At 46.7% G+C, this 26,044-nt stretch overlaps 1 protein-coding gene across 4 annotated transcripts in view; it reads left to right on the top strand.

The window, feature by feature from the left end:
* LOC137524204 (uncharacterized) overlaps nt 1-26,044 on the top strand; it is a 624,050-nt gene that overhangs the window by 394,435 nt on the left and 203,571 nt on the right. For all 4 annotated transcript variants that reach the window (XM_068243802.1, XM_068243801.1, XM_068243800.1 and 1 more), the window contains one exon: nt 12,522-12,583. In XM_068243802.1, coding sequence (XP_068099903.1) covers nt 12,522-12,583 — 62 coding nt within the window. The remainder of the gene's footprint in view (nt 1-12,521; nt 12,584-26,044) is intronic.

The following is a 26,044-nucleotide window of genomic DNA, read 5'->3' as shown; positions in this document are numbered from 1 at the left end:
GCTGCACGCATTTTTTACAAAAATGCGTGGCTGTCCCATTCACTTTTCAGTGATGGGATCACCCACGCAACGCATACAAACGCGGATGGCGTGCGTTCGCATGCGTTGCGTTCCGCATGCTTGGCCATCCGCATTTGTAATGTGAACGGGGCCTTACTGCGACTGCGCAGGACGTGCTTGATGAGGGGAATGCGAACAAGGATGCGTGGCAGATGCAGTGGACTGGCGAGGTCACAGGATGGCTGCAGAGGGCTTGGGGAAGCCCCAGGTAAGTTATGTGAGGCATCGCGGGAAAGCAGCCGCCTCTACTCAGCGTGAAGCGGCTGTTTCCCTAAAGGGCATGGCGGAGCGCGGAGAAACTGCCGCATCTGACGCGGCGGTTAGCGCGCATGGCCCTGTGGCGCAGACACCGCAGAGCGTGGCTGGGACTCATAGTCCCTCTAGGTTCAGGATGACGCGTGTGCGCGCGGAGAGGCAGCACTTATATGGCAGCCAGAAAAGAGTCAGCTGACCTGGTCGCTCAGCTGACGACTCTGCTCTTTCTCATTGGTCCAGCACTTAGGGAGGTGCTGGAGAAAGTCTGTGTATATATACTGCCGGCCGTTCAGTTGCTGGTTGTCTGGCGTTGCGATCACAACGTGGTAGCACTCAGACCTGAGTCAGATCCTAAAGTGTGCCGGGACCAGCTGGAGCTGTAATCCTACACTTAGCTAGATTCTGTTGATAGCTTAAAGTACTAGTTTGATTGTGATTATCTGTTGTTATGACCCTTTGCCTGCCTGACTATTCTTCTGAACTCTGATCCTGTACCTTGCCTTTCTGATACTCTGTTGCCGAACCCTGGCTTGTCCATAGACTCTGCACCTGCCTTCTGATTTTGTCCCTCGATATATCTGATACCCTGTTGCCGAACCCTGCCTGTACTTTAGACTCCGCCTCTGCCTTCTGAATCTGTACCTTATCTGTCCGTGTGTTTACGACCTGGCTTGTCCGACCTCGAGAACCAACCTTACTCTTGGGTGTCACTCTCGTGCTGTCGTTCCTTCTCTCAGCCTGACTCCTCCCCCCGGGAGAGTCCAGAAGGAATTGTGCAGTACTCCTTACTGCTCTGAGGCCCAGTCCTCTCATTATTACTGTTTGCACCAAAACACTCTACTCAGGTGTCCAGAGGTTAGTTTATATATCGGATTATCGGTGATACTGCAGATCATCTATAATCTGGTATATATCTGTATTCCCAGTGATTCTGCAGATCACCGGTAATCAGATCCTCTCTGTGTTACACCGATCGTTACAGAACGCCAGACCAAAAACAAGATGGACGCACACGCTGATCCTCTGGGTGTACTTGCCACTTCGGTGGACAATATCAATAAAGTACTGGGCACCCACAGAACGCTTATTGATGCTCTATCGGGGTCCGTGCAAACCCTCCAGACATCAGTGGATCATGTGCGAGCCCCTTCTAGTTCTGACATACGTATGCCGGTACCTGAAAGGTTTTCTGGCCACAGATCTGACTTCCGAAATTTTAGGAGTAGAGTGTTGTCCTATTTTGAGCTGAGACCCCAGTCTTCAGGGACTGAAACTCAGAGGGTCACATTCATTAAGACCCTATTGTCAGGCGATTCTCAGACATGGGCGTACAGTTTGCCCACTGAGGACACAGCCCTTACCTCCGTAGAGGAATTTTTTAAAGCCATGGCGGTAATTTACGACGACCCGGACCTTTCTGCGACCTCTGAGCGGAAGCTCAAGCTTTTGCGGCAAGGCAAAGGTCCGGTCGAAGATTATGCGGCTGAATTTAGAAGGTGGTCAGTTACGGCCAGGTGGGACACCTATGCCCTGTTGGATTGCTTTCTGTCTGGTTTGTCGGATGAGGTCTCCGACTTGACGTTGAGTCAGCCCGAGCCCAAAACAGTCGATGAGGCCATCTCATCGGCCATTCGAATCGACCGTAGGCTACGCCATCAGAGACAGACTAGGGGCAGTCATCGTGTCAGGGTGACATCTTACGTGGCACCTTCCGCTGCACCCCTAGTAACTCCATCTCCGCCTGTCTCATCCTCTCCGGCCTTGCCTCCACCCGAGCCAATGCAGATTGGTCGGTCGAAACTGACCCTGGTGGAGCGAAGGCGGAGAATGACTGAACAACTGTGTCTGTATTGTGCAGAAGGGGGGCATAGAGTACGAAACTGTCCTAATAAGCCGGGAAACGTTACCGCCTAGGAGTGGTAAGGGGTAACACCCTAGGCGCCCAACTCGTACCCCTAGAAGAAAAACGGTTGCTTTTTCCCTGTACTGTTACATGGGTGGATAAGACCGAGGCCACGGAAGCCTTTATTGATTCAGGCTCCGAGGCTAATTTTATGGATTTTGAGTTCGCTAAAAGGTTGGGTATTCCACTCACTGCGGTGGAGCCACCCATCCAGGTCACGGCAGTGGATGATTCTCCTCTGCAGAGGAATCACCCACTGTCTCAGACACCGGAGGTGGGGATCACTGTGGGGGTTTTACATTGGGAGAAATTGCGTTTTTTTGTTTTGCACATGACTACGTCCACCATTATACTAGGCATGCCATGGCTACACCTCCATTCTCCGCACATTGATTGGGCCACCGGTCAATTCATTTCCTGGTCTGATCATTGTTTTCAACAGTGTTTAGGAAAGGTGACTTTGGGTCAAACTAGGATTCAGGTGGAAGGGGTCCCTGAGCAGTACATGGAATATTCTGACGTATTTTGCCCCAAGGCAGCAGACAAGCTACCCTCACATCGCCCTTTCGACTGCCCCATCGATCTCCGTTCAGGTTGCATGCCCCCCCAGGGCCATTTGTACAATTTATCTGGGCCCGAAAAATTGGCCATGCAAGTTTATATTCGTGAAAATTTGGCCAAGGGTTTCATTCGCCCGTCCCGGTCGCCTGCTGGGGCAGGTTTCTTTTTTGTTAAGAAAAAAGACGGAGGCCTGCGGCCTTGCATTGATTACCGGGGCCTGAATAAGATTACGGTGAAGAATCGTTATCCGCTTCCCCTAATAGACGACTTATTCACACAGGTCACCAATGCCAAAGTCTTTTCTAAGTTAGACTTACGAGGTGCGTACAACCTGGTACAAATAAGACAGGGCGATGAGTGGAAGACTGCCTTCAATACGCCCGACGGGCATTACGAGTATTTAGTGATGCACTTCGGGTTATGCAATGCGCCAGCAGTCTTTCAGGAGCTCATCAATGAGGTCTTCAGGGAGGTGTTGGGGAGATTCGTACTAGTATACCTAGATGATATACTTATTTTCTCCAACAACCTCTCTGAGCATAGGACCCATGTTAAATTTGTGTTGGACAAACTAAGGCGGAACCAGCTTTATGCCAAACTGGAAAAATGTATATTTGAGGTAACATCTGTCGCCTTTCTGGGGTATATAATTTCCACCTCAGGCCTGTCCATGGACCCTGCCAAAGTCTCCGCTGTTCTGGAATGGCCGCAGCCAGTGGGGTTGAAGTCTTTACAGTGGTTTTTAGGCTTTGCGAATTATTATAGAAGGTTCATAAAGGGGTATTCCATGGTCATTGCACCCCTCACCTGTCTTACGAAAAAAGGGGCAGATACCACCCACTGGTCTCCTGAAGCATTAAATGCATTCTCCACCTTAAAAGATTTGTTTTGTTCCGCACCCATAATGAGACATTTAGACACCTCTTATCCGTTTATTGTTGAGGTAGACGCCTCGGAGGTTGGGGTAGGGGCTGTGCTGTCTCAGCGGTCAGGGTTGCAGGGAAGGCTACACCCTTGTGCTTATTTCTCTCGTAGGTTCTCTCCGGCAGAGAGAAACTACGATATAGGCAACAGAGAGCTCCTAGCCATTAAACTTGCTTTTGAGGAGTGGCGTCTCTGGCTGGAAGGAGCAGAACATACGATTACTGTATACACTGATCACAAGAATTTAGAATACATCGAGGGGGCTAAGAGATTAAGTCCCCGGCAGGCTCGATGGTCTTTATTTTTTTCGAGGCTCAGATTCGTAATTACGTATACCCGGTAGCAAGAACATTAAGGCAGATGCCCTGTCCAGATGCTTTGAGCCGCGGACAGCACAGCCCTCTGCCCCAGAGACCATTATCCCACAGAGATTGGTGCTAGCAGTAACGGAGACTTGGGAAGACTGGACAGAGACCTTGAGTCCCTTTCAGCAGGATATCCCTGAGGGGAAGCCTGAGGGGGTTTTATTTGTGCCTCTGCCATTCCGTCTCCGGAAGCTACAGATGTTCCATTCACACAAGAATGCGGGACATCCTGGGGCGTCTAGAACGCAAGATCTTGTGGCCAGGTGTGCTTGGTGACCTTCTCTGGCAGCAGACTGCAAAGAATTTGTTAGGGAATGTGCGGTATGTGCTAAAAACAAACCCTCCCAGCTGGCACCTGTAGGTACGTTGCAGCCTTTACCCACCCCGAGTGAACCATGGACCCACTTGTCCATGGATTTTGTGGGTGAGCTTCCCAGGTCAGAGGGCATGTCGGTCATTTGGGTGGTAGTCGACCGCTTCAGCAAGATGGCCCATTTTGTGCCCTTGAAAGGACTCCCCTCGGCCCAGGAATTGGCCGACTTGTTTATCATACACGTGTTCCGGCTGCACGGCATTCCAGAAAACATAGTGTCCGATCGGGGAGTCCAATTCGTATCTAGATTCTGGAGGGCATTCTGCCACCAAATGGGCATGAAGCTGTCATTTTCATCGGGCTACCACCCACAGACCAATAGTCAGACGGAGAGGGTCAACCAGTCATTGGAGCAGTTTTTGAGATGCTACGTTGCAGAGGCGCAGAATGACTGGGTCAAATTTCTGCCCTTTGCAGAATTCGCACAAAATAATTTGAAAAGTTCTTCCACCGGATTTTCTCCATTCCAGGTAGTGTCTGGAAGATTGCCCAAATTCTCACCATTACCAGTGGCCTCCACTCCGTTTCCAGCTCTGGAGGCCTGGCAAAGGTCTTTTAAAGACATTTGGCGGACGGTGAGAGATAGTTTGGAAAAGGCGTTTCTGAGTCAGAAGGGTCAAGCTGACAAGAGACGTTCTTTGGAGTGGAGATTCCAACCAGGAGACTTAGTTTGGGTATCCACACGTCACTTGACCCTGAAACAGCCCTCAGACAAATTGGGCCCCAGGTTTGTCGGTCCATTTCCGGTAGCCAGAAAGATCAACAACGTCACCTATGCCATTAACCTTCCTGCCAGCATGCGTGGCGTAAAAACTTTTCACGTGTCACTACTCAAGCCAGGAGTCCATGTGGGTCCCACTCCTCCTCCTCCTGTGATGGTACATGATCAACCCGAATATGAAGTCGAGAAAGTTTTAGACTCACGTCTAGTTCAGAATTCACTGCAGTACTTAGTACATTGGAAGGGTTATGGGATTGAGGAAAGGTCATGGGTACCTGACTGTCACATGCATGCGGACAATTTGAAAGAGGAATTCCACACTCTACACCCTGAAAAGCCAGGAAGGAGCTGTCCGGAGTCCACTCCTCGGGGCGGGGGGGTCTGGGGGGGGGGTTGGGGGGGGTACTGTGAGGCATCACGGAAAAGCAGCCGCCTCTACTCAGCGTGAGGCGGCTGTTTCCCTAAAGGGCATGGCAGAGTGCGGAGAAACCGCCGCGTGTTACGCGGCGGTTAGCGCGCATGGCCCTGTGGCGCAGACACCGCGGAGCGGTGCTAGTGTGGCTGGGACTCATAGTCCCTCTAGGTTCAGGATGACGCGCGTGCGCGCAGAGAGGCAGCACTTATATGGCAGCCAGAAAAGAGTCAGCTGACCTGGTCGGTCAGCTGACGACTCTGCTCTTTCTCATTGGTCCAGCACTTACGGTAGGGAGGTGCTGGAGAAAGTCTGTGTATATATACTGCCGGCCGTTCAGTTGCTGGTTGTCTGGCGTTGCGATCACAACGTGGTAGCACTCAGACCTGAGTCAGATCCTAAAGTGTGCCGGGACCAGCTGGAGCTGTAATCCTACACTTAGCTAGATTCTGTTGATAGCTTAAAGTACTAGTTTGATTGTGATTATCTGTTATGACCCTTTGCCTGCCTGACTATTCTTCTGAACTCTGATCCTGTACCTTGCCTTTCTGATACTCTGTTGCCGAACCCCGGCTTGTCCTTAGACTCTGCACCTGCCTTCTGATTTTGTACCTCGATATATCTGATACCCTGTTGCCGAACCCTGCCTGTACTTTAGACTCCGCCTCTGCCTTCTGAATCTGTACCTTATCTGTCCGTGTGTTTACGACCTGGCTTGTCCGACCTCAAGAACCGACCTTACTGTTAGAGGCGGTTCCCAGTCCTGGTAGTGACACTCCCTCTTGGGTGTCACTGTCGTGCTGTCGTTCCTTCTCTCAGCCTGACTCCTCCCCCCGGGAGAGTCCAGAAGGAATTGTGCAGTACTCCTCACTGCTCTGAGGCCCAGTCCTCTCATTATTACTGTTTGCACCAAAACACTCTACTCAGGTGTCCAGAGGTTAGTTTATATATCGGATTATCGGTGATACTGCAGATCATCTATAATCTGGTATATATCTGTATTCCCAGTGATTCTGCAGATCACCGGGAATCAGATCCTCTCTGTGTTACACCGATCGTTACAAGTTAAAGCTTTTTTTAAAAAAAGTTAAGGTTCCGTTTAAGAATAATTTAATGTGCTATTATTAAAAGGGAACATTTTTTGCAGTTTTGAAGTTGCAGATTTTAAAGCAAATTTGAAAATAAACGTATAAATTAATTAGTGATATGTGTAGTGCAAATGACAAATATAATTATACAACATTACTGAATTTCTAAGACAACAGCCATGATAGTGAAACTTAAAATCTGCTTCATTCACATTCAGCTGCAAAAGATAAAAAATAAAAAGAAATAGATGTTTGAACTTTAAAGGACAACTGTAGTGAGAGGTATATGGAGGCTGCCATATTTATTTCCTTTCAAACAATATCAGTTGTCTGGCAGCCCTGCTGATCTCTCTAGCTGCAGTAGTGCCTGAATCACACCAGAAACAAGCATGCAGCTAATCTTGTCAGATCTGACCATGATGTCAGAAACACCTGATCTGCTGCATGCTTGTTCAGAGTTTATAACTAAATGTATTAGAGGCTGAGGATCAACAGGATAGCCAGGCAACTGGTATTTCTTAAAAGGGAATCAATATGGCAGCCTCCACATACCTCCCCCTACAGTTGTCCTTTAACCACTTCCCAACTGAGGGATTTTACCCCTTCAGCATCCGAGCAATTTTCTCCTTTCAACGCTCCTTACATTCATTCGCCTATAACTTTATCATTACTTATCACAATAAAATGAACTATATCTTGTTTTTTCAGCACCAATTAGGCTTTCTTTAGGTGGGACACTATGCCAAGAATTATTTTATTCTAAATGCGTTTTAATGGGAAAATAGGAAAACATTTGGAAAAAAAAAACATTATTTTTCAGTTTTCCGCCATTATAGTTTTTAAATAATGCATGCTACTATAATTAAAATCCATGTAACTTATATGCCCATTTGTCCCAGTTATTACACCGTTTAAATTATGTCCCTATCACAATGTTTGGCGCCAATATTTTATTTGCAAATAAAGGTGCATTTTTTTCAGTTTTGTGTCTATCCCTAATTACAAGCCCATAGTTTATAAAGAAACAGTGTTATACCCTTTTGATATAAATATTTAAAGATTTCAGTCCCTAAGGTAACTATTTAAGTTTTTTTTTATTGTAATTTTTTTTAATTTATTTTAATATTAAAAAAAAAATATTGGTAACAATTGGGGAGTGTGGGAGTTAATTAGTTAAAATTATTAGTAAAAATAATGTATGTGTATGTGAAAAATCTTTTTGGGTGTAGTATTACTTTTTGGCCACAAGATGGTCACATTTTTTTTTCAGGCGTCCTGCAAGCGTCGGAAGGACGCTTGCAGGAAGGGAGGCTGGGAAACTGAGTTTTTTTACAATGGTCGCGCTGCTTCTCGTAGAAGCATGTTGATCATTGCGGGGGCAGAGATCAACGAACGGGAATGGATTTTCCCGTTCATTGATCTCCGGGCGAGCGGGCAGCGGCGTGCACAATCGCGGAAATGCTCGCACGTGCGAGTGGGAGCGCGGACAGCGGCGGCAGCGGCGGGGGGTGCGTATATCTACGCTCCGGGCGGGGAACTGAAGTCCAAAGGAGCGTAGATATACTGTACCCGGGCGGCGAAGTGGTTAAAGCCATGTCTTATCAACAGTATTTCCACAGCCAAATAGAAGTGTTTTAGCTTCTTCTGTTTTCTCTTTAGGTAACTCAGGACTAAATTTGACTGCTGTTCAACTGCACAGACAAAAGCACTCATTTTTTTTAACAGTTGCAATCAAAAAAAAAAAAAAAAGAAAAAGAAAGGGACCTCAGACAAATTATTTGTAGGTTTGGTACTAGGTGTACCCATGTTTATTTCATTGTGGCCCTGATTCACTGATGTTCAGTAAAATTGCCATGTACAAACAGTACATGGCAATTTTATGTTTATTCAAGTTTTATTGAAACATCAAAATAGAAAGGTATACAAAAAACATGTCACGTACTGGTCATAATAACAAGACAGCTAGAGCAACAAGCGAAATAAATGGACATTTAAATGATCAAAAAGCACAGGGGTGCAAAAACAGCAAATGACATGTCATAGAATTCAAATGACAATATAAATATCAAATGAAGAAAAAACTTGGGTAAAACAAACAAAAAAATAAAATTTACTGCCACAATACGGCTAAGCCACTAGGTTATAATTTGAGCCCAGTCTTTTTTAATCTGCAGAAATTTCTTGAAAACGTTGTTGGAAATTAGCATCATATACTGACAGGATAAAGGGAGTAATTTAACCTCCCTGGCAGTGCATTTCTGTCTGGAATTATGAGTCAAAAGCGGTACATTTTTTCCAAGAATTTTAGGCCTCCAATTCTTAAGTCCTAACTCACCAAAATATGACAGAATAAAAGCCTGGGAGACATTCTGCACATAAATAAAAAGACTAGAACACAAATTTGTTGAATTAATTACATTTATGAAACAACTTAATTGTGAAACTATACAAATAAGGCAGGCAGAGAGTAGTCAAAATCCAGGTAGACGTTGGTGCAGGCAGCAGGCAGATTAGTCAAAATCCAGGCAGAGGTCGGTGCAGGCGGCAGGCAGAGAGTAGTCAAAATCCAGGCAGAGGTCGGTGCAGGTGGCAGGCAGAGAGTAGTCAAAATCCAGTCAGACGTCGGTGCAGGCAGCAGGCAGAGAGTAGTCAAAATCTAGGCAGACGTTGGTGCAGGCGGCAGCAAGAGAGCAGTCAAAATCCAGGCAGAGGTCGGTGCAGGCGGCAGGCAGAGGGTAGTCAAAATCCAGGCAGATATGTATATACATGTATATATTGTACATATATGTACAGTATATACATACTAGTAGACCTAAGCCCGTTTAAAACTGGGCTCTAGGTCTGTGTCAGAAGGAGGCCCTGTCCTCCCTCCTCTGTGACCGCCGCCACTGGCGCACAGTCAGCGTGCATGCGTGCGCTCCCGTCCGCCCGCCGTGCGCACACATGGCCTGTTCTGCTCCCTGCGTTGAGGCTGTCCCTGCAGCACATGAACAGTAGCGCAAAGCACGGACACAAACACACAGGGACGCAGAGACACAGGGGTTTATTATGTAGGATATATGTATATACATGTATATCCATATATATGTACATATAAGCAATCACTGTAAAAAAAGAATTACTTTAAATTTTTTTCGCACCCCCGATGATGTCACGCCGCACGACGTCTCGCCGCAAACCGCCGCTCGGCCATCCTGATTGGCCGCCGGAAGAAGAGTGAAGCAGAAGAGGATCCCAGCGGCCGGGGGGAGATGCCTGGGTTCCGCTGGCAGCACCGATCGCGCGCGGGGCCCAAGAAATAGCAGCGCGTGGCTGATTGGGCCAGCCCAAGCTGAGTTTGGGATTACCGCTCTGGGTAAGTGAAACCCAGCCCGAGCTCAGCTCAGGAATACCGCCAGGGTGGTTAAACACCCAAATACTTTCATTTCTGAACACTCCAAGAAAAAGGAAAATTAGCCTCTAGAGGTTTGTAAGAGTTAACAGGAAGGCCCACAGCCATTGCCAACATCTTGAACATATTAGCAGACAAACCAGAGCAACATTCAAAATCCCATAGAACCTGTAGCAAATTGGGAAGGGACATAAGAGGTTGTGAAATAAAAAACATAACATCATCAGTATAAAGACTGAGCTTAAACTCAATACCATCAACAAAATAACCTTTCAAGTTTGAGTTTGATCATAAATCGTGGAGACTGCCTTCAAAAAGCCATCAGAAAATCCCATCTGCAACAGGACACCATTCAAATAGGACCATGAAACCAAGTCTTTAGGCTCATACACACATCAGACCATAGTCTTTGGAAAATGAAAGATCACAGACCAGTGGCGGACACAGCCAGCAGTGGGCCCCTGTGCAAAATATCAATTGTGGGCCCCCCTGACCTGCACGCCGCGGCAAAAAATGGGCGTGGCTATAACCTGCGGCAAAAATGGGTGTGGCTATAACCTGCGGCAAAAAATGGGTGTGGATAGAACCTGCGGCACGTAGCGCCGCGGCAAAAAATGGGCGTGGCAATGACCGGATAAGGGCGGAGCTAACTGTAATTTAAAGTGATCCCGGGGTGAGAGTGATATGGAGGCTGCCATATTTATTTCCTTATGCCCAGAAAATACGTGCAATGATGTCGGCAGATATGCCCAGAAAATAGGATTACCGGGGGGGGGGGGGGGGGGCTGTAGAATTACCTGGGGGGGCCTTTAGGATTACCTGGGGGTGGGCTGTAGGATTACCTGGGGGGCAGGCTGTAGGATTACCTGGGGGGGGGAAGCTGTAGGATTACCTGGGGGGCGGGCTGTAGGATTACCTGGGGGGGGGGGCTGTAGGATTACCTGGGGGGGGCCTGTAGGATTACCTGGGGGGGGTGAAGCTGTAGGATTACCTGGGGGGGGCGGGCTGTAGGATTACCTGGGGGGGCGGGCTGGTCGGTCTGGGAGGGTGAAAGATAAAATTACCTGGTGGGTGGACTATTTGCCGAGGCTGGGAGGAGGGCCCGATCACTACCTCACCTCGGCGGGCCCCCCTCCTGTTATGCGCGGCGCCGAGCGGGAGATACAGCCAGCTATTAGTCTCCGGGCTGCAGCAGACACTAGAGCACCAGCCGCCTGTCCACTCCTGTCTCCTCCTCAGCATTACCGCTCTGCACGCACTGAATCAGGAAGTAGTGCAGAGCGGTATTGCTGAGGAGGAGACAGGAGTGGACAGGCGGCTGGTGCTCTAGTGTCTGCTGCAGCCCGGAGACAATAGCTGTATCTCCCGCTAGGCGCCGAGCATAACAGGAGGGGGGCCCGCCGAGGTGAGGGAGTGATAAGAGTCGGGCCCCCCGGGGATAAAAAAAACTAAACAAAAACAAAAAAAAAACGCCTGCAATACATAATGGGCCCCTCAAAAACGGAGCTTGAGGGGCCCCTGTGCGCTTGCACGGCCTGCACGGCCGTATGTCCGCCACTGTCACAGACCAATCTTACCCCCTTCCATGTAGTATGAGAGCCATACCTACACAGTCTTTTCTATGGAGCTGAACTCCCCATCAGAAAAAACTCTTTGCAAGATGCTGCACACACAGATGCTGTACAGACACAAAAGATCAGTATCTGCAAAAGATCTGTTCCTGCCAAAGATCCGTTCCTGCAAATTGCATTCATAGTCTATGAGATCTGCAGATCCTCATACACACCTGTATATCTGACAATCATCTGCAGATCTGAAGATCCATCCTGGTGGATCTGATCTGCAGATGAGTCTGTGAAACAAGGGGTGTATGAGGATCTGCAGATATCATAGACTATGAATGCAATTTGCAGGAATGGATCTTTGGCAGGAACAGATCTTTTGCAGATACTGATCTTTTGTGTCTGTACAGCATCTGTGTGTGCAGCATCTTGCCAAGATTTGTATCTGATGGGGAGTTCAGCTCCATAGAATAGACTGTGTAGGTATGGCTCTCATACTACATGGAAGGGGGTAAAATTGGTCTGTGATCTTTCATTTTCCAAAGACTTTTATCTGATGTGTGTATGTGGCCTATGGTCTGATGTGTGTATGAGCCTAAAGACTATGGTCTGATGTGTATATGAGCCTAAAGACTATGGTCTGATGTGTGTATGAGCCTTTAGGCTTTTTGTAGATCTAGATTCAGGAGCATGAGATGTTCAGAATTGAGTTCAGCATCCTGAATAATTTTTAAAGCCAGACGCATGTTATCTGTAGCCTGGCAGCCGGGGAAAAAACAGATTGTTCCGCGCAGCTACCCTCAAGCGCAGTTTTTTTTATTATTATTATTATTATTATTATCAGCTGGAGTGGTGGTAGAAGTGATTTCCACTTTAACAAAAAATATTTCTATTCTAATACTAAAGGTCCAAAGAAGGAAGATGATGAAGATAAGTCCTCAGAGATAGAGTGCCACCTCTGCGGAAAGGTAATGTAATATAGTCTTATCCTTACTAATCCTTACTTTTACAGTTTGAGTGTCCACTTCTGGCTTGCATGGATACTGACACAAAGGTCCAGGCTTCAGATTGTTCAACAACATTATCACTTGGATATCTATCATTCTATTAGAGAGGAGCAACATGAAGGCTTTTTGTATGAGAAGGGTAAAGGTAACCTGAGATAAAAAAGCTTAAAGAGAACCCGAGGTGTGTTTAAAGAATGTTATCTGCATACAGAGGCTGGATCTGCCTATACAGCCCAGCCTCTGTTGCTATCCCAAACCCCCCTAAGGTCCCCCTGCACTCTGCAATCCCTCATAAATCACAGCCGTGCTGTGAGGCTGTGTTTACATCTGTAGTGTCAGTCTCAGCTGCTCCCCCGCCTCCTGCATAGCTCCGGTCCCTGCCCCCGTCCCTTCCCTCCAATCAGCAGGGAGGGAAAGGATGCAGGCGGGGACTGGAGTTCTGCAGGAGGCGGGGAGAGCAGCAGACTGACACTATAGAGATAAACACAGCTAGCTCTGACAAGCTGTTTGTCAGCAGCGTGGCTGTGATTTATGAGGGATTGCAGAGTGCAGGGGGACCTTAGGGGGGTTTGGGATAGCAACAGAGGCTGGGCTGTATAGGCAGATCCAGCCTCTGTATGCAGATAATATTCTTCAAACCCACCTCGGGTTCTCTTTAAAGAAAATCTGTATTGAGAAGAGCCTCCCCTGGGGGTACTCACCTGGGATGGGGGAAGCCTCCGGATCCTATTGAGGCTTCCCCCGTCCTCCTCGGTCCCACGGCGGCGGCGATAAAGCTCCCCGAACTGCGGTGATGCAAATATTTACCTCCCGGGCTTAGGCGCAGGCGCAGTATCGGCTCTCTGCCTCAGAGATAGGCGGAAATAGCCGATCGCTGTCAGGCCGCTCTACTGCACAGGCGCAAGTCTCCTGCACATGCATAGTAGAGCAGACCCGACGGAGATCAGCTATTTCCACCTATCTCTGTGCGGAGAGCTGCAACAGCGCCCCTGCTGGAGCCAGGAAAGGTAAATAAATCAGCGCTTGTCAGGCTTGGGAGGATTCTGGGACACTTTGGGAGAGCCAGCGCTGGACTGCCTGCAGCTACAGGGGGAGCCTCATTGGGACCCTGAGGCTTCCCCCTCCCAAGGTTAGTACCCCCCAAGGGAACTTTTTTTTTATATAGGTTCTCTTTAAAGTGTGTATACTTACCTGGGACTTCCTTTAGTCCCTTTAGGCTGTTGGCTCCCACGACGTCCTCCAGGGCTGCCTCAATCGTCTGCTGGGTGGCCTGGTCTCTTCCTCCAGTCGCGGCCAGTCCTGCGCATGCCCAGCCACACATATGCCCTCCTTCGCACTCTGCTGTTGTGCAGTATTACTGCGCAGGTGCAGAATCCTTCAAGCAATGGCAGTGCGATGGCACTTGCGCGGCCAGCCTGTGCGTGCACAGTACAGCGAGACTGAGCCAATTGGAGAAAGAGGCCAGGCCAGCCAACAGCAGCAACTGCAGTAGTGTCTGAATTACACCAGAAACAAGCATGCAGCTAATCTTGTCAGATCTGCCAATGATGTCAGAATCATCTGATCTGCTGCATGCTTGTTCAGGGTCTGTGGCTAAAAGTATTAGAGGCAGAGGATCAGCAGGAGAGTCAGACAACTAGTATTGCTTAAAAGGAAATAAACATCTGTGTGGTACCTCGCAGCAGCTCCATCTTGATTGAGGGTCCCGCTGGTAACCAAAGGGTCGATATCTTGCTTGCGAACGATTGCACTGTGGCACGGAAGCATTGTGCAGTTGTACAGTACTACTGTGCAAGAGCAGAGTGGTCCCGGTCACGGAAGTTTAATCACACGCATGCTCACAAGACAGCGACCCTTGGAGTCCGAGATACTTGGCAGGCTGACAGCGGGACCCTCAATCAAGATGGAGCTGCTGCGAGGGACCACACAGGCTTCTAGGGGCTGGAAGAAGCCCCAGGTATGTAAAGCTGCACTTCGCGACTCCTTTGAAGAGGAGCTCTTAGGTATAGGGTCTCAGAGAAAAAAAACACATATATCAGTAGCTAAAGATTGGCTGTACTTACATTACATATGTATTTCACTGTCCACGTTTGGATTTCACAGAATTTTTATATAGTATTTGCAGAGAATGATGCTCCTGACAGCTCATGGCAAGTTCCATATTTGTCTGTCTCCTATGAAGCCAATTGTGATGTCATGTCCTGCATGCTTCCTGATGAGTCCACTCACACAAAAGATCCGTAATGGGAAACACCACTGTGCAGTGAATATTAATTAGCCATGTGGCTAGGAACAATAGCGGACTCCTGCAGTGTACTCTGCCTGGAGATTTATCAGTGCTACCCTGTTGTAACATGAGCCTGTACTTTCTCACTAGCAGCCGAGGGGAGGACCCAAGCAGCCGCAGAATGCTTTGCGGTATGCTATGCGGCCTCTCGTCCTTTTAAGAGCTTGGGTCTAACAGCCTTGCAGTTCAGCACACATCAAAAGTAAGAGAGATTTTTATCTTCACTATTGCCTTTTTTGGCTTCCTTCTAAACTGTTTAACACAGGAGAATAGAGGTTTAAATTAGCTTTTGCAGCCTGACAGTTACTCTTTAATTCAAATATTATATTATTTATACACTAGAAACGTAGCAATCAAGGGAAAGGCAGTTGGAGGTGCAATTTTCACCTTTCAGTGCTCCATCCATTAATTCGTCTATAACCTTATCATTACTTATCACAATGAAATGAACTATATCTTGTTTTTTTCCGCCACCAATTAGGCTTTCTTTAGGTGGGACATTATGCCAAGAATTATTTTATTCTAAACTAGCTGATTGCCCGGCGTTGCCCGGGTATGTATTTGGCTAGTGTTGGCTCCGCCCACTTTTTCTAACCCTAACACACAATTACTCAATAACCAAGTTTGTGGGCTTTGCGGTCTTTGGAATCAATAATTTGCATTGAAATGAAAAAAATCTGATTGGCTGTTTGTGGCTCCACCCTCTTTTCTGAATTTGAACCCCAGTCACCCAATGACCAACTGTAGCAGGTTTAAGGCCTGTGCCATTAACAGTGCAAGAATGGCAGCAATTAAATATTCCCCTTGAGAAGCAATAGGTGAAGTTTGATTCACTTTTGTAGGCTCCACCCACTTTTCTGAATATTTAACCCAGTCACCCAGTGACCAACTGTGCAAAGTTTGAGAACCCTGCCATTAACAGTGTAAGAATGGCTGCAATAGACATTTTCCCAGTGAAATTTGTATTTGTCTCCACCCACTAATGACCTGGAACTGCCCGCCCGTGTATGTATTTGACCGGTTTTGGCTCCGCCCACTTTTACTAACCCTAATGCACAAACACTCAATGACCAAGTTTGTGAGCTTTGGGGTCTTTGGCATCAATAATTTGTATATTCCCATAGAAATTAAACAAATCAGATTGGCTGTTAGCGGCTGCGCCACTCTCCAACATTTGAACCCCAGTCACCCAATGACCAACTATAGCAGGTTTGAGGCATCTGCTACAGCCCCGTTTCTATGGGCGTGCGATACGTGCAATCGCCCGGGGCGCTTTATTGTGCTGCAGGAGGGGGGGGGGCGCCGGAGCGGGGGAACGGCCATAATAGTTATAACTCACCTTCTTCATCCGTTCCCCCACAGTTTCAATATCTTTCCTCTCCCGGCGTCTGTCGCCTGGTAACAACACCCCATGTGATGACGTACCGCATGTCATCACAGGAAGCGCTGTTACTAATTAGATAGATGCCGGGAAAGGAAGGACATTGAAGCAGCGCGGGTTCGGCGGAAGCAGGTGAGTTATTACTATTATGTCCGCTCCCCCCGCTCCTGCGCCCAACTCATGCCGCCCATACCTAACTAACCTAAACTGCGGGATCCTACCTAACACCTATATTGCGGGGCACCTACCTAACTAACCTAAACTGCAGGAACCTACCTAGCTAATCTAAACTGCAGGAACCTACCTATTTAACCTAAACTGCAGGAACCTACCTACCTAACTAACCTATACTGCGGGAACCTACCTAACTAACCTATACTGCGGGAACCTACCTAACTAACCTATACTGCGGGAACCTACCTAACTAACCTATACTGCGGGAACCTACCTAGCCAAGCTATACGCCGGGAACCTACCTAACTATCCTATACTGCCGGAACCTACCTATATAACCCATACTGGGGGAACCTACCTATCGAACCCATACTGGGGGAACCTACCTATCAAACCTATACTGCGGGAACCTACCTATCTAAACTATACTGCGGGAACCTACCTATCGAACCTATACTGCGGGAACCTACCTATCGAACCTATACTGCGGGCACCTACCTATCGAACCTATACTGCGGGCACCTACCTATCTAAACTATACTGGGAGCACCTACCTATCTAACCCACACTGGTGGCAACTATACAGGCTACCCTATACTGGAGGCACCTACGTAGCTAACCTGTACAACCTGTACTGTGGGCACCTATGCCTGGCTCCATGGGGGGGGATTTTCCCTTTGAAAATCAACAGGTGAATTTTGATTGGCTATTATAGGCTCCACCCACTTCCCTGAATATTAATCTCAGTCACCCAGTGACCATCTTGGCAAAGTTTGAGATCCCTGCCATTAACAGTGAAGAAGGGCTGCAGTTTACATTTTCCCAGTGAAATTTGTTTTTGGCTCTGCCCACTTTTTGTAAACTGGACACACAGTCACTCAATGACCATGTTTGTGAGCTTTGGGTCCTTGGCATCAATAATTTGTATTTTCCCAGTGAAATGAAACACATCTGATTGGCTGTTTGTGGCTCTATCCCAGGCATGGGCAAACTTGGCCCTCCAGCTGTTAAGGAACTACAAATCCCACAATGCATTTGCCTTTATGAGCCATGACTGTGGCTGTCAGACTCCTGCAATGCATTGTGGGACTTGTAGTTCCTCAACAGCTGGAGGGCCAAGTTTGCCCATGCCTGCTCTATCCCCTTTTCTGAATTTGAACCCCAGTGACCCAATGACCAACTGTATCAGGTTTGAGGATTGTGCCATTAATAGTGCAAGAATGGCAGCAATTTTAATATTCCCTTTGAAAATCAACAGGTGAATTTTGATTGGCTTTTTGTAGGCTCCACCCACTTTTCTGTATAATAATCTGTGCCATTAACAGTGCAAGAATGGCAGCAATGTAAATATTCCCCTTGAAAATCAAAATATGAATTTTGATTGGCTGCTGTACACTCCACTCACTTTCCTGAATATTAATCCTAGTCACCCAGTGGCCAACTGTGTCAAGTTTGAGAACCCTGCCAACAACAGAATGGCTGAAATCAATCTAACAAATCTGATTGGCTGTTTGTGGCTCCACCGCCTTTAGTGAATTTGGTCCCCAGTCACCCAATTACTGACTATATCAGGTTTGAGGCCTCTGCCATTAACAGTGTAAGAATGGTAGCAATGTAAATATTCCCCATGAAAATCAATAGGTGAATTTTGATTGGCTGTTGTAGGCTCCACCCACATTTCTGAATAATAATCCCAGGCACTCAGTGGCCAATTGTGTCAAGTTTGGGAACCCTGCCATGTAAAAAATTAAGTTTCTTGCACCGCCCACTTTTTGTAACCTTGACATATAGTCACTAAATTACCAAGTTTATCAGCTTTGGGGTCCTTGGTATCAATACTTTGTATATCTGATTGGCTGTTTGTAGCTCCGCCCCTTTCTGAATTTGAACCCCAGTCTCCCAGTGACCAGCTGTACCAGGTTTGAGGCATCTGCTATTAACAGTATAAGAATGGTTGCAGTTTAAATATTCCCTTTGAAAATCAAAAGTTGAATTTTGATTGGCTGTTGTAGGCTCCACCCACTTTCCAAAATCTTAATCTCATTCACCCAATGACCAACTGTGCAAAGTTTGACAACCCTGCCATTAACAGTGTAAGAATGGCTGCAGTTTATATTTTCCCTGTAAAATTTGTTTTTGGCTCCACCCACTTTGTGTAACCTTGTCACACAGTCACTCAATGACCAATTTTGTGAGCTTTCAGGTTCCTGGCATCAAAAATGTGTGAATGGAAGCAGTTTATCCAGCAAAGAAATCTGATTGGCTGTTTGTGGCCCCGCCCCTTTAGTGAATTTGGACCCCAGTCACCCAATGACTGACTGCAGCAAGTCTGAAGCCTCTGTCATAAACAGTGTAAGAATGGCAGCAGTTTAAATATTCCCTTTTAAATGCAATAGGTGAATTTTGATTGGCTGTTGTAGGCTCCACCCACTTTCCAAAATCTTAATCTCATTCACCCAGTGACCAAGTGTGGCAAGTTTGAGAACCCTGCGATTAACAGTGTAAGAATGGCTGCAGTTTACATTTTCCCATTTAAAATGAATGGCTGAATTTTGATTGGCTGTTTTATGCTCCGCCCGCTTTTCCTGGATTTGTAACCTCAGTCACCAAGTGACCAACTGTGCCAAGTGTGGGGACTCTGGCTTGATTACTGTGAGAATGGCAGCCTTTTACATTTTTTCCATTGACTTGAATAGGTGAAATCTGATTTGCTGTTTGTAGCTCCGCCCAGGTGTGCAGGGGGGACGCGAGACCCCCAGAACATATCATCCCAGGTAGTAAGGGATCTGCATACCAAGTTTCGTTCAAATCGGTCAAGGGGTTTTCGAGTGATCGCGGCACATACACACACACACACACACACACACACACACACACACACACACACACACACACATACATACATACGATTTTATATATATAGATGTGTTTTAATGGGAAAATAGGAAAAAATGTGGGAAAAAAATATTTTTTAGTTTTCGGCCATTATAGTTTTTAAATAATGCATGCTACTGTAATTAAAACCCATGAAATGTATTTGCCCTTTTGTCCCAGTTATAAAACTGTTTAGATTATGTCCCTATCACAATGTTTGGCGCCAATATTTTAATTGGAAATAAAGGTGCATTTTTTTCAGTTTAGCGTCCATCCCTAATTACAAGCCCATAGTTTATAAAGTAACAGTGTTATACCCTCTTGACATAAATATTTAAAAAGTTTTGTCCCTAAGGTAACTATTTATGTTTTTTTTTATTGTAATGTTTGTTTTTTTTAATTACAAAGAAAAATGGGGAGTTTGGGAGGTAATGAGTCAATTTATTGTGTAAAACTAATGTATTTGTATATGTAAAATGCTTTAGGGTGTAGTTTACTGTACAGCGAGGCTTTGTTCATGCGAAGCACTATGAGGCTGGGAAAATCACAATGATCGCGCTGTTTCTGATAGAAGCAGCAGATCATTGCGGGGTTTAGATCAACGAACGGGAATGGATTTTCCTGTTCATTGATCTCCGGGCAAGCGGGCGGGAGCGCGGACAGCGGCGGTAGCGCGGGAGGTACGGATTTCTCCATCCCTTGGTTTTATAAGGGTGGAAAAACGGATGGAGAAATCCATACTGCGGGGGGTAAAGTGGTTAATCATAAATTAACAAATATAATTAAAAAAATGTATACACTAAATTCTGTGCAGGGTTGCTCATCACGGCCTCGTGATCACGGTATAGCTGTGATTCACAAGCATTTTTTTACTATCCGACATGGTGATCTGAATTTGTGATTGCCTCTCATTCACGAATTCTGATCCGAATGCACTCGTGATTGTGGTCCAAATTCGGCCGTGATCACGGCTTTAGCTGTGATCACGGCCGTGATTAAACCACCAAAATCCGCCGACTTTAACGGTTAATATCAAAACAAAAACAAAAACATTTTCTCAAAAAGACCTTATACTTTTTGAGAAAATTGAATCGAAAAAAGTATACATTTAAATGCAGTAAATGACAGTTCTTAGTGAAACCATTCCCATCGACTTTAGCAGTTAATAGCAAAGACCCCTTACATCCTAGCAACACCAAAGTAGCAGGATATGTTAAAAATATAGTGGGAAAAAATTATTTTTTAAACAAAATTTAATTAAATTTTCTTGTTCAGAGTGTAGGGCATTTAAAAAAAAATGACGTGGGGTCTCCACTCCCGAGCCTCTGTAACCCCTTGTCTCCCATGTAGGCTGGGATAGCCAGAATGCGGAGCCCCGCCCGACTGGGGCTTTGCACCCTGAGCTATACCTGCCCGCATGGTCCATAGTATGGGGGGGCTCCGGGGGAGAGGGGTGGCCAAGCCTTCACCTCCCCCCAGAGCCCTTGTCCAATCCATGGACAAGGGGCTTTTCCCCACCTGTGGTGCCCCAGGAGGAGGTGGGGGGGACGACAAAGTACCCCTTACCCATTTCCACAAAGGGTTAAATGAAATAAAAACGAAACCACAAATAGTCCTTTAAAAAACTTAATGAACCAGAAATACTTACCTGTACCTTTAAAAAAAAAATGTTCCCACGCCAATATCCTCGGGAAAAAGTCCCATGCCTGAACTCTTATCCTGCGTAACAGTGGAACACCCTAGATGGATCATCCTGGGAGACTTCAATGCATGGGTGGATGATCACGACTCCCAGCTAGGAAGTGAACTACTTCTCATAATGAGTGAACTGGGTCTCTCTCAGGCTGTCAACCTCCCCACCCACACGAAAGGGCACACCCTGGATCTTATATTTCATTCCGGACTTTTAATATCACACATGGATATAAACCCAGTGGTATGGTCAGACCACCACACCATCCACTTCTCTCTGACAGCACCAGCGATAAAACACAGAGGGAAAGAACTCATAAAATACCGTTCACTGAAAGATGTCTCACCCCAGCACGTTCAGAATATCCTCAACTTCGACGCATTAACCAATCATTGCGCAGACCCAGACTCCATGGTCCTGATATACAACCATGCAGTGTCATCTGCCTATGACGCCCTTGCTCCAGTTCGCATTAAACGGTCTACACCACTTCACCATGCACGGTGGTTTGACAGCTCACTAAAGGACATAAAGAAAGAAGTGCGCAGACTAGAAAGGAAGTGGCGAAAATCTCAGAATTCAAAAGATAAACACACCCTTGTCTCTCACCTGGAAAGCTACCAAAATGCGATCACCAAGAAAAAATCCTCCTACCTATCACAGGAGATCGCAAAGGCCGCCAACAGACCAGCCCAACTATTCCACACAGTTGATAGACTATGTAATCCATCCTGTCTAAAACCCACTATAACTCCCTCAAAGGAGCTATGTGAGAAATTTGCCTGCTACTTTGCTGACAAAGTATCTTCTATTCGGTCTCTCATTCAGTCCACAGCACCCAAGACTCATGCAACTAATGGAAATAGCTGCAAAAATAACCTAACACCCTGGACTGACTTCAAAAGTATTAGTGAGGAAGAGATCTCAGACATCTTCCGTCGCCTCCGCCAGACAACCTGCGACCTGGACCCTGGACCAACTAAACATATGCTGAAATGCCCTGACCTGCTTGGTCCAGCATTTCACAAAATAGTAAATTGCTCTCTGCAAGCAGAGGTTTCCTACCTCTCTAAAAGAAGGAATCATCAAGCCCCTTCTTAAAAAACCTTCCATGGATCCAGATGCTATGAGCAGCTACAGACCTGTCTCCAACCTCCCCTTCTTAGGTAAAGTTATTGAAAAGGCTGTCTATCTGCAACTTGAAACCAGGCTGTCAGTAAACAACATCCTGGACCCTCTACAATCTGGCTTTAAGAAACACCACAGCTGTGAAACAGCCCTCATCCAAGTCTGCAACGATCTGCTCATGGCAAGGGACAGAGGGGAATGCTCCCTCCTAATCCTGTTGGATCTCTCAGCTGCTTTTGATACAGTTGACCATAAAATCCTGCTTAACAGACTGCAGGAGTACTGTGGCATCAGTGGATCAGTCCTCCAGTGGTTCAGATCATTCCTGACTGACAGAACACAGAGAGTATCCCTAGGACCTATAATGTCCAAACCTGCACCTCTACAATTCGGAGTGCCACAAGGATCAATCCTATCCCCTCTGCTGTTTGCAATCTACATGTTGCCACTCGGTACACTTATCCAACGACATGGCCTGACGTACCACTGCTACGCCGATGACACACAGCTATACCTGTCCTTCAAACCTGGTAGAACAGACCCTACCCCAAAAATAAACTCTTGCTTAGCTGAGCTTCAGGCATGGATGAATGATAACTGGTTGAAACTGAATGCTGACAAAACTGAGGTCCTGTTTGTCCAAAGCCAGTGCTCGCCATCAAAACAGCTCTATCCTAAAGCAACACCAATCAGGATTGGGAATTCAGACATAAACAGCTCCAACCTTGTGCGCAGCCTTGGCGTACTAATCGATGGGGAATTGAGTTTCAGAAACCAAATTTCATCTGTAGTTAAATCTTCCTTCTTTCATCTGAAGAACATTGCAAAGATTAAACATCTGATTCCCCCAGAGGATCTTCAAACCCTAGTCCACGCCTTCATCACATCACGGCTGGACTACTGCAATGCCCTTTATGCTGGCCTCCCCAAAAAGGACCTGCGTCGCCTGCAATTAGTGCAGAATGCTGCTGCCAGATTGCTAACAAACCAGCCCCGCCACTGTCACATTACACCGATCCTTCGCTCACTGCACTGGCTACCAGTAGAATGGAGAATACTCTTCAAGATTGGACTGCTGACATTCAAATCCCTGCACAATCTGGGCCCTGGATACATGAAGGACTTGCTGAAGCTGCACCACACCTCTCACAACCTCAGATCAGCAAGTTCTATAAACTTGGTCACTCCCAGAGTGCACCTCAAAAAATCTGGAGATAGAGCCTTCTGTCATGCTGCCCCTACTCTTTGGAACTCCCTACCACACCCAGTAAAGACAGCACCATCCCTGGAGCTATTCAAATCCAGACTGAAAAGCCACCTGTTTAGCCTGGCATTTCCAGATTTATAAAATTCTTCCTCTGTACCACGATGGTCGGAGCCATGCTTATGCGCTTTGAGTCCCACGGGAGAAAAGCGCTTTACAAATGTTATTTGTTGTTGTTGCCTATATTCTCTATCTTGCGATCTTCTTCTGTAACAACTTGATTGAAGATCTCTGCTGCCGCCACCACACACGTCTCTCCCCGCCGCAGCTCTCAGCTATACAAAGTTAGATACTGCAAGGAATTCCAACAACCCGAAGTCACCAACTCCCCCACCCCCCCCCCCCCCCCCCCCAACAAAATAACATTCTTACCAACTACCCATCTCAAACACAAACATTTTCCCACAATAAACCCAGCAATTTTCTGAATTAAATATATTGCCCCCAGGGAGGCCAGGCCCAGCCGCACTTACACACTGAAGAAACCAATTCACCCTGCTGTAATGGTAAGGTGTAAGAATATGCAGGAAATCTCAGTACTATTCAGAGGTGTCCCACTAATGAGGTATCTATATAAAGCATTTTTTTTTATTTGCTGCAGGATTGCCGTTGGGAGACTGGGAGGACACTGATTGATAAAGGGATCACATGATCCTTTGGGCCAATCACTGCAGCCACAGGGGTCAAGGGCTCACATGATCCTGAGATCAGAATGTGGACTGGCGCTAGTATGCAGCAGGGATGGATCAGCTGGAATGGGCTTACCTGCAGTGTGCTCCTATGCAGCAGCAAATGTGGCAAATGGAGAGACAGCGAGGCACTGCTGCTTAAAAGCCCTTTATTCCGGCTGGGTAGATCACATGATCCCTTTGACCAATCAGTGGTGTAGTGCTGGGGTCACGTGAGCGCACACCCGTGCACGAGCATTTCAGGAAGCAATGTACTTCCTGTCTGCTCTTTACAGTGATGATCAGCGATCATTGTGGCTTAACGGGGCACTGATTGGGTAGAGGGGCCACATGGTCCCTTGCACTAATCAGCGCTGCTGCAGGAGCACAAGTGATTGTCTGTGGCGGGTATTTTTTATGGCGTTTTTCTCTTTAGGATCCAGAGGCTCCAGAGGATTTTGTACCCAAGCTTCAGCTCAGGTACACTTTAAAAAGAAATAAATATGGTCGCCTCCATAACCCTCTCAGTTCAGGTGTCCTTTAACCAGTTAATGACATTCTAACTTATTAAAATGTCCTGTTGCATCAACACGTTCAAACAGGACATTTTAATAAGTCACTCGCTCCCACCACCACTCTGCATGTGTGCGCCCCATCCCCCCCCCCCCCCCCGACGCCATTACCCATCAGTACTCCGTGTTCCGTGTTTGGGGAAGAGGACCAAGGGGTCCTCTACCCAATCGCAATGCCTGGAATGAATGGACATGACTGCGATCAGTGGCCACGTCCATTCATAAAACAGGAAGCCGTCATCATTAGTAAAATGTAAAAAAAAAAAAAGTGAACACTTCCTAGGAGTGTTCACTACCGCCATCTAGTTGCCAAAAAGTAAAATTAAACATACATACACATACACTTATAACTACATACACTGTATTTATAAAATGAATAACTTACACTTCCAAAGCCCCCACACCCCCCAAAAAAACACTTGAAAAATATATATAAATAGTTGCCTTAGGGACTCAGCTTTTTTACTCTATATTTTATGAGGGTAAATTACTATTACTTTACTATATAGGGGCTTGTAATTATCGACCGGACAAAAAAGGAAAACAAAACAAAAAAAATAACACCTATTGTAATGATCTGGGAGCAATTTCCACAGTCAGCGCACACCAAGTGCGCTGAAGCAGGTGGAAATCCCCACAATCACAGAAGCAGAGTACCCAGTATATATTTGTAGAGGAGAATTCCAACCAGCAGGTGGAGCTGTGGAGTACAGAAGAACAGGTCCTTGGTACATCCACAGATGCCAGATTGAGATTGCACGATGAAGCAACACTGGGCAAAATAAACAAGGTATCAACTCAAAAGAAAGCAAGAACAGAGACAGACTACCAATCTAGTCGCCACCCAGCTATGGTAGACATATCACAACAGAACAGACTAGAGTGAGAAAGCCAATCGCAAGAGAGGTGATTGCTATCAGCAACACAAGACTGAGCAAAGACAGAGCATGAATTGAGTAAAGTAAGACACAGCAAATAACTACAATCTGAATGCCAAGGTGTCACAAGAGCCCTTAGTGGTCAGACCGCAATTGGCCTTCTAGACGGTGCCAGCGCACAGATCGTGCGAACTCTGGTCGCAGTCAATGCGCAGGAACCGTTAAGAATTAGCCGCAGACAAACCAGAAGGGAGCCTGTGAGATATGGGTAATTACAACTTTACCCGATTCCAGGGTATCTGCCACCACCGCGGTTACCATGGGACCGAGGAGCCCACTGACTGACTAATCCTGCGAATAAAATGGTTAAACACACGGTATTCTGTCTAGCCAACAACAAACAGTAACATCTCTTCAGAGGCCCGGGATCAGTTCTGTGTGTGCTGATAAGCAGGGTAGCGGACAGTGAATGACTTGGAGAAAGTCGTTTATTCACAGCAATA

Source organism: Hyperolius riggenbachi, chromosome 7, assembly GCF_040937935.1.
Source record: "Hyperolius riggenbachi isolate aHypRig1 chromosome 7, aHypRig1.pri, whole genome shotgun sequence".
In the NCBI taxonomy this organism is placed as follows: domain Eukaryota; kingdom Metazoa; phylum Chordata; class Amphibia; order Anura; family Hyperoliidae; genus Hyperolius; species Hyperolius riggenbachi.
Note: the sequence above shows the minus strand (reverse complement) of the source record. Positions and strands in the feature narration are given on the sequence as shown.